General features: G+C 31.6%; 1 protein-coding gene across 1 annotated transcript; it reads right to left on the bottom strand.

Annotated features, from left to right (window-relative positions):
• On the bottom strand, nucleotides 1–2,685 carry LOC122258903 (uncharacterized). The gene is made up of 3 exons (XM_086553303.1): nucleotides 2,537–2,685; nucleotides 622–819; nucleotides 1–488 (listed from the first exon to the last, which is right to left on the bottom strand). Exons 1-3 carry the CDS (start codon nucleotides 2,586–2,588, stop codon nucleotides 229–231), a joined length of 510 nt encoding a protein of 169 aa, XP_086409429.1. The 5' UTR covers nucleotides 2,589–2,685; the 3' UTR covers nucleotides 1–228.
• Nucleotides 2,686–8,095: the final 5,410 nt, after the last annotated feature.

The raw sequence follows: 8,095 nt of genomic DNA, 5'->3' as shown, positions 1-8,095 counted from the left end.
TTCTCGTGTTTTTATTGATCAAGGGGTTCATATCATCAAGGAAAAAAAAACATAGTGCTCACAAACGAGAAATATTTATGTCGATCTTACATGGGAATAAATCGTGTATTTATTCGCGTTTAAAGAAGACACTAGTTAATATGTAAGACTCTTGAGTCGGTGATGCCACTGTGCGGTCGCCTCTCAGGCAATCCCTGGCATCTGGAACACTCAATTTTTCTTGGTCTTTTACTTCTGTGGGTAGGCCCTGCACAGCGCCCTCTGGAGCGCGTCCTGCATCGTGCACGAGGCGTAGAAGCGTCCTCGGGACTCGGTGCCGGAGGTCATGGTGACGTCCTCGATGTAGACGTACATGTTCATGTCGTGCGGGTGACCCTCACGCCACATGTTGGAGTAGAGGGGCACTGGCACTCCGTCCAGGTTGGCCCACTGCCCGCTCTCCCGGGTGAAGCCCACCCACATGTAGCCGTAGGGCCTGTAGTCCGCTCCTGTTAGGATCGCACCGTAGAGGTCATAGTGATTGTCAATAAGGAGCATTTGATATTGCAAAGTAAGGACTAGGAATAGGCTTAGCGCAGATCCTAATTGCCAGATCGAATCAGGAACTTCCGACCGACTCACCCGCCGTTGCCCAAGCCTCTGCGAAGGCCTCGAGCTGCGACGTCGAGTCAATGGAGGCGAGGTCCACCTTCCAGCCGCTCTCGCTCAGCCCGATGCACATTTCGCGGGCGTCCTCCCAGCTGATGTCCGTCTCGCCCGAGTCGAGGGCGTGGAAGCATCCTCCCTCCGCCTCGAAGAAGGGGGCGGGGCACTGGGCACCTGCGCGAGTTGGACTTTGGGTTATGGCGTTGGTCTTCGGTGAGGAATCTGTGCTCAAGAGAAATACTAAGTAGGCCTAATTACTTACGATGAACCAGTGCTAGATTTAGACACGATAGAGGGGGAGAAGTAACAAATAATCGTATTCAGACATTCATAGATTTGTTCTTGTTATATGATTCGCTTATAGCTGAGGCTTTAAGACTAGTCTATTAGACAACTCTGATTGTTAGAAAGCTTTCCTTTGTTCACTATCAACTGGGATCCTTAACACAACACTTTAAAGTCACATAATGATACGCACATTCTCTGACATGGACAAGGATAAAGGATTTTGTGTATCAAGAACATGTAACCCCATGAAATTAAAATCCCAAAGAGCTTCTCAGTCTTTTTTCCAGTCTTTGTCTTTCGATATAGAGTAAATCTTATTCTGAGTAGTGAAAAGAGACATGAAGTAGTATCTTGCGTCTACACAGTAAGCAATGGCCTCAAGATACAGAAAGACATGAATCGAAAGTAAGAAGGACATCAGGGCAGTTGACGATGGTTCATACATTCCATAACTGAAAGTTAGGATTATTCATTCTTATTGTTTATTGGGAAGCGTGCGGGAAGATCTGACTTTTAGTGTAAAATCTTTATTTTCTACATCTGTTTGACATTTTCTGATAAAACTATATATTAGGATTTTTTTATGGAGAATCTAGAATTCATCTCTCTGTAATTTATACTTATCTATGCAATATGAATAACGCATTTATAGACATATATGTTTGAACTTGTCAAAAAATATTTTTCGCAGGTATTTAGGAAATGCGCTGGTGATGAAAAACTTACATTATTTATAAATATATATGAAAGCTCTATGAAACAAAGGCATTTTCTATTCCAAAGAACTTTTGAATTTAATATATCCAAACTGCACGTACAATAAAACAAACAAACAAAGAGAATGATATACGATACGACCTCAAGAAGGCGAGGAAAAAATACTCTGGAATTAAAAAGACACACGAACACAGAATATATATATATATATATATATAATATATATATATATATATATATATATATATATGTATATATATAATAAATATACATACATTATATATGTATATATATATATATATATATATATATATATATATATACATATATATATATATATATATATATATATACATATATATACATATATATGTATATATATAATACATATGCATACATTAAATATGTATACATATATATATATATATATATATATATATATATATATATATATATATATATATATGTATGTATATACATACAGTACATACATACACGCACACACATACATACACACACACACACACATACACACACACACACACACACCCACACACACACACATATATATATATATATGTATATATATATATATATATATATATATATATATATATATATATATATATATATATACATGTATATATATATTTATATATATACACATATATATGTATATATATAATCATATGTATATATATATATATTTTTTTTTTATATATACATATATATGCATATATTGTGTGTGCATATATATGTATATACATAAATACACACACACACACACAAGCGTGAGCGCATATGTATGTACATGTTGCGTGTGTTTACACAAGAAAGTTCAAATTGAGATGAAAATAATCATTTGATTGGGATCCCGATCACTTACTGACAGTGCCAGCCACAGCGACCACTGCGAGTAAGCTTCCCAGGCGACCCATGGTGACGTTTGCGTTTCCCTTCGAGCCGCAGTGCCTCTTATACCGGCGTCGGACTTCAAGCAAGTGGCACTATCTTCTGCTGCCTGTTTTTGTGCCTTGGGAAGAAACGCTGATAACAACTGGACTCCATTCCTTTTTTTTTTTTTTTTTTTTTTTTTTTGCTTGTAACAACCACGGGAGGATCTAACTGATAGAAAAAGCAAATGCATTTTTGAAGTAAGGGAAAGCTTGGAGAAACGAAAGTCAGCGTGACCCTCGGCTACTCATCTTCCTACATTCTCCATAATGTAGATAAGATTCAGATCTTTAATCTTTCATTGGACTAGTATTTGTTCTCTGATATAATGGCTACTAATGTACTTTATTTAAAGACTTCTTAACTCCGTGGCAAGGCTTCGTTGCAATGCCAGGAGCGGCGTGCAGATTATGCCTTTTTGCTCGAAGTGTATTCATATCATTAAGTGTATTCATATCATTAAGTGTATTCATATCAATGAATCATATATTAACAACAACAATGATAATTATAAACATGCCAGTGCGTGTCAGGTTCCCCAGCCAGGATACCGCGCACGAGAGAGGGTGTCAGTGAGGGTCTGTCCTGGTGACGAGTCCCTTCTCCTGAAAGGACTCCAGGGCGCTGTCTCGGCACGGCAGCAGAAGGACTCCGACAGAGGCTCCTACAGGCGGTGCAAGGTCAGCTGCGACCATGGCAAGCGGAAGAGGATCTAGAGGACTTTGTGCTCAGAGTGTGAAGTCCCTTTTATCAGCAGACCTTCTTCGAGAACTATCTTAATCTGTAGTGATGCTAGTCCTGGTCATATTACTCTCTTGCACGTGTGTAAATAAAAAAACTGTTTTCCGCAGAAGTAAATATTACGAAGCTTCAACGAAGGACCATTTCCTCGTGCCATAAGCCGCGTCACTTCCGCCACACAGAGCGAATCCACATGATGACCTGATATGGAGTCTATTACATCCTGCACGTGACCTATCAAACTGCTCCTTTTGACCTCACAATAAGGCAAAACAGACCAATCGTGCTTGCATAAGATGGTCACCAAAATTCCAAAGACAAAGTGTATAATGCCGATAGGGTGCGCTGCTCGTCGCAGGCACGGGCCGACTATGAAAACAAAGGCCGGAGTGTTGACCATGCGCTTGCGCAGTCACCCGGAGTTAACGGGTTAAGATACGTTATACAAATAAGAAACATGTCTACATATATATTAAAAAAATAATTATATACTTAGAGCAATAGCTATATAGATAGAATAAGATATCTGGCCTCTTCCTCTACAATATTAGACATGATATGAAACATATCGTCCTTCGAGACTTTGAAATCAACATAGGCAACATCACAGGCGCTCATTCCGTTCCTACACGAAACTGGAACTCGAAGAATACCGACTATGGAGAGACGAAATTCTGAAAGGGCTTTTCCCTGTATTTTGGCCCCTTTCCTACCACAGGAATTAAAAAGGATGATCCTGGATAGCAACCGTTCTTTTCGTAGTGTTATTTTTATCATCATAGCTATTGTTATCATTATCACATTAGCAATTGTTATCATTGTTATTTTTATCACCATAGCTATTGTTATCATTATCACATTAGCAATTGTTATCATTGTTATTTTTATCACCATAGCTATTGTTATCATTGTTATTTTTATCACCATAGCTATTGTTATCATTGTTATTTTTATCTCCATTGCTATTGTTATCATTGTTATTTTTATCACCATAGCTATTGTTATCATTGTTATTTTTATCTCCATAGCTATTATTATCATTGTTATTTTTATCATCATAGCTATTGTTATCATTGTTATTTTTATCTCCATTGCTATTGTTATCATTGTTATTTTTATCTCCATTGCTATTGTTATCATTGTTATTTTTATCACATTAGCTATTGTTATCATTGTTATTTTTATCTCCATAGCTATTGTTATCATTATTTTTATCACCATAGCTATTGTTATCATTGTTATTTTTATCATCATAGCTATTGTTATCATTATCACATTAGCAATTGTTATCATTGTTATTTTTATCACCATAGCTATTGTTATCATTATCACATTAGCAATTGTTATCATTGTTATTTTTATCTCCATTGCTATTGTTATCATTGTTATTTTTATCTCCATTGCTATTGTTATCATTGTTATTTTTATCACCATAGCTATTGTTATCATTGTTATTTTTATCTCCATTGCTATTGTTATCATTGTTATTTTTATCACCATAGCTATTGTTATCATTGTTATTTTTATCACATTAGCTATTGTTATCATTGTTATTTTTATCACATTAGCTATTGTTATCATTGTTATTTTTATCACCATAGCTATTGTTATCATTGTTATTTTTATCTCCATTGCTATTGTTATCATTGTTATTTTTATCACATTAGCTATTGTTATCATTGTTATTTTTATCATCATAGCTATTGTTATCATTGTTATTTTTATCATCATAGCTATTGTTATCATTGTTATTTTATCACCATAGCTATTGTTATCATTATTTTTATCACCATAGCTATTGTTATCATTGTTATTTTTATCATCATAGCTATTGTTATCATTATCACATTAGCAATTGTTATCATTGTTATTTTTATCACCATAGCTATTGTTATCATTATCATATTTGCAATTGTTATCATTGTTATTTTTATCACCATAGCTATTGTTATCATTGTTATTTTTATCACCATAGCTATTGTTATCATTGTTATTTTTATCTCCATTGCTATTGTTATCATTGTTATTTTTATCATCATAGCTATTGTTATCATTGTTATTTTTATCACCATAGCTATTGTTATCATTGTTATTTTTATCACCATAGCTATTGTTATCATTGTTATTTTTATCACCATAGCTATTGTTATCATTGTTATTTTTATCACCATAGCTATTGTTATCATTATTTCTATCACCATAGCTATTGTTATCATTGTTATTTTTATCACCATAGCTATTGTTATCATTGTTATTTTTATCATCATATCTATTGTTATTATTATCACATTAGCAATTGTTATCATTGTTATTTTTATCTCCATTGCTATTGTTATCATTGTTATTTTTATCACCATAGCTATTGTTATCATTATCACATTAGCAATTGTTATCATTGTTATTTTTATCACCATAGCTATTGTTATCATTGTTATTTTTATCACCATAGCTATTGTTATCATTGTTATTTTCATCACCATACCTATTGTTATCATTGTTATTTTTATCTCCATTGCTATTGTTATCATTGTTATTTTTATCACCATAGCTATTGTTATCATTGTTATTTTTATCACATTAGCTATTGTTATCATTGTTATTTTTATCACATTAGCTATTGTTATCATTGTTATTTTTATCTCCATTGCTATTGTTATCATTGTTATTTTTATCACCATAGCTATTGTTATCATTGTTATTTTTATCACCATAGCTATTGTTATCATTGTTATTTTTATCTCCATTGCTATTGTTATCATTGTTATTTTTATCACCATAGCTATTGTTATCATTGTTATTTTTATCTCCATTGCTATTGTTATCATTGTTATTTTTATCTCCATTGCTATTGTTATCATTGTTATTTTTATCATTATTACTATTGTTATCATTGTTATTTTTATCATCATAGCTATTGTTATCATTGTTATTTTATCACCATAGCTATTGTTATCATTATTTTTATCACCATAGCTATTGTTATCATTGTTATTTTTATCATCATAGCTATTGTTATCATTGTTATTTTTATCATCATAGCTATTGTTATCATTATCACATTAGCAATTGTTATCATTGTTATTTTTATCACCATAGCTATTGTTATCATTATCACATTAGCAATTGTTATCATTGTTATTTTTATCACCATAGCTATTGTTATCATTGTTATTTTTATCACCATAGCTATTGTTATCATTATCACATTAGCAATTGTTATCATTGTTATTTTTATCACCATAGCTATTGTTATCATTGTTATTTTTATCACCATAGCTATTGTTATCATTGTTATTTTCATCACCATACCTATTGTTATCATTGTTATTTTTATCACCATAGCTATTGTTATCATTGTTATTTTTATCATCATAGCTATTGTTATCATTATCACATTAGCAATTGTTATCATTGTTATTTTTATCACCATAGCTATTGTTATCATTGTTATTTTTATCTCCATTGCTATTGTTATCATTGTTATTTTTATCTCCATTGCTATTGTTATCATTGTTATTTTTATCTCCATTGCTATTGTTATCATTGTTATTTTTATCACCATAGCTATTGTTATCATTGTTATTTTTATCTCCATTGCTATTGTTATCATTGTTATTTTTATCTCCATTGCTATTGTTATCATTGTTATTTTTATCTCCATTGCTATTGTTATCATTGTTATTTTTATCACATTAGCTATTGTTATCATTGTTATTTTTATCTCCATTGCTATTGTTATCATTGTTATTTTTATCATCATAGCTATTGTTATCATTATCACATTAGCAATTGTTATCATTGTTATTTTTATCACCATAGCTATTGTTATCATTATCACATTAGCAATTGTTATCATTGTTATTTTTATCACCATAGCTATTGTTATCATTGTTATTTTTATCTCCATTGCTATTGTTATCATTGTTATTTTTATCACCATAGCTATTGTTATCATTGTTATTTTTATCTCCATTGCTATTGTTATCATTGTTATTTTTATCACCATAGCTATTGTTATCATTGTTATTTTTATCACCATAGCTATTGTTATCATTGTTATCTTTATCACCATAACTATTGTTATCTTTGTAATTTTCATCACCATAGCTTTTGTTATTTTTATCACTATCATTATCATCACTATTCTTAAAATCATCATCATTATCCCTATCATCATGATAATCATAATCATCACCATTTTTAGAGTTCTCAGTCATCATTATCATCATTATTATCATTATCATCATCGCTATCATCATTACCATTATTATCATCATCATTGCTATTGTCATCACTATCATATTCTATATTGTTATCAGGATTATAATTATCACTGTCAGCATCACTATTGTTATCTTGTCACAATACTGTTATAATGAAAATCATCACTATTTTCTTTTCATGATTATCATGATAACAAATTATTACTATTACTGTTATTATTATCATTATCTTTATTGATATAATTATTATCATCATTATCATTATTATCATTACCATCTTTATCATCATCCTTATTATCATTATCATTTTCCTTGGTATTATCATTACTGTTATCATTATCATTATTATTCTTGTTGTTATCATCATCTTTATCATAGTTTGTATTGTTATATATCTCGGTTCTTATCATCATTAATAGTACCATTATCTGTATCAATGTCATCATCATTACTATTGTTATCATTGTTATCTTTATCACCATAACTATTGTTATCTTTGTAATTTTCATCACCATAGCTTTTGTTAT

The sequence above is a fragment of the Penaeus japonicus genome, unplaced genomic scaffold, assembly GCF_977035675.1.
Source record: "Penaeus japonicus unplaced genomic scaffold, GWHDUDI00000001_assembly GWHDUDI00000028, whole genome shotgun sequence".
NCBI lineage: Eukaryota > Metazoa > Arthropoda > Malacostraca > Decapoda > Penaeidae > Penaeus > Penaeus japonicus.
The sequence above is the reverse complement of the archived record's forward strand: the minus strand, read 5'-3'. Positions and strand labels throughout refer to the sequence as shown.

What these genes read in the sequence shown, in the direction of transcription:
- LOC122258903 (XM_086553303.1), bottom strand. Translation starts at nt 2,588, where the DNA reads ATGGGTCGCCTGGGAAGCTTACTCGCAGTGGTCGCTGTGGCTGGCACT. An exon ending in CGCTGTGGCTGGCACTGTCA is followed by an intron (nt 820 to 2,536) that starts GTAAGTGATCGG and finishes CAACTCGCGCAG; the next exon opens with GTGCCCAGTGCCCCGCCCCC. An exon ending in AGAGGCTTGGGCAACGGCGG is followed by an intron (nt 489 to 621) that starts GTGAGTCGGTCG and finishes CGATCCTAACAG; the next exon opens with GAGCGGACTACAGGCCCTAC.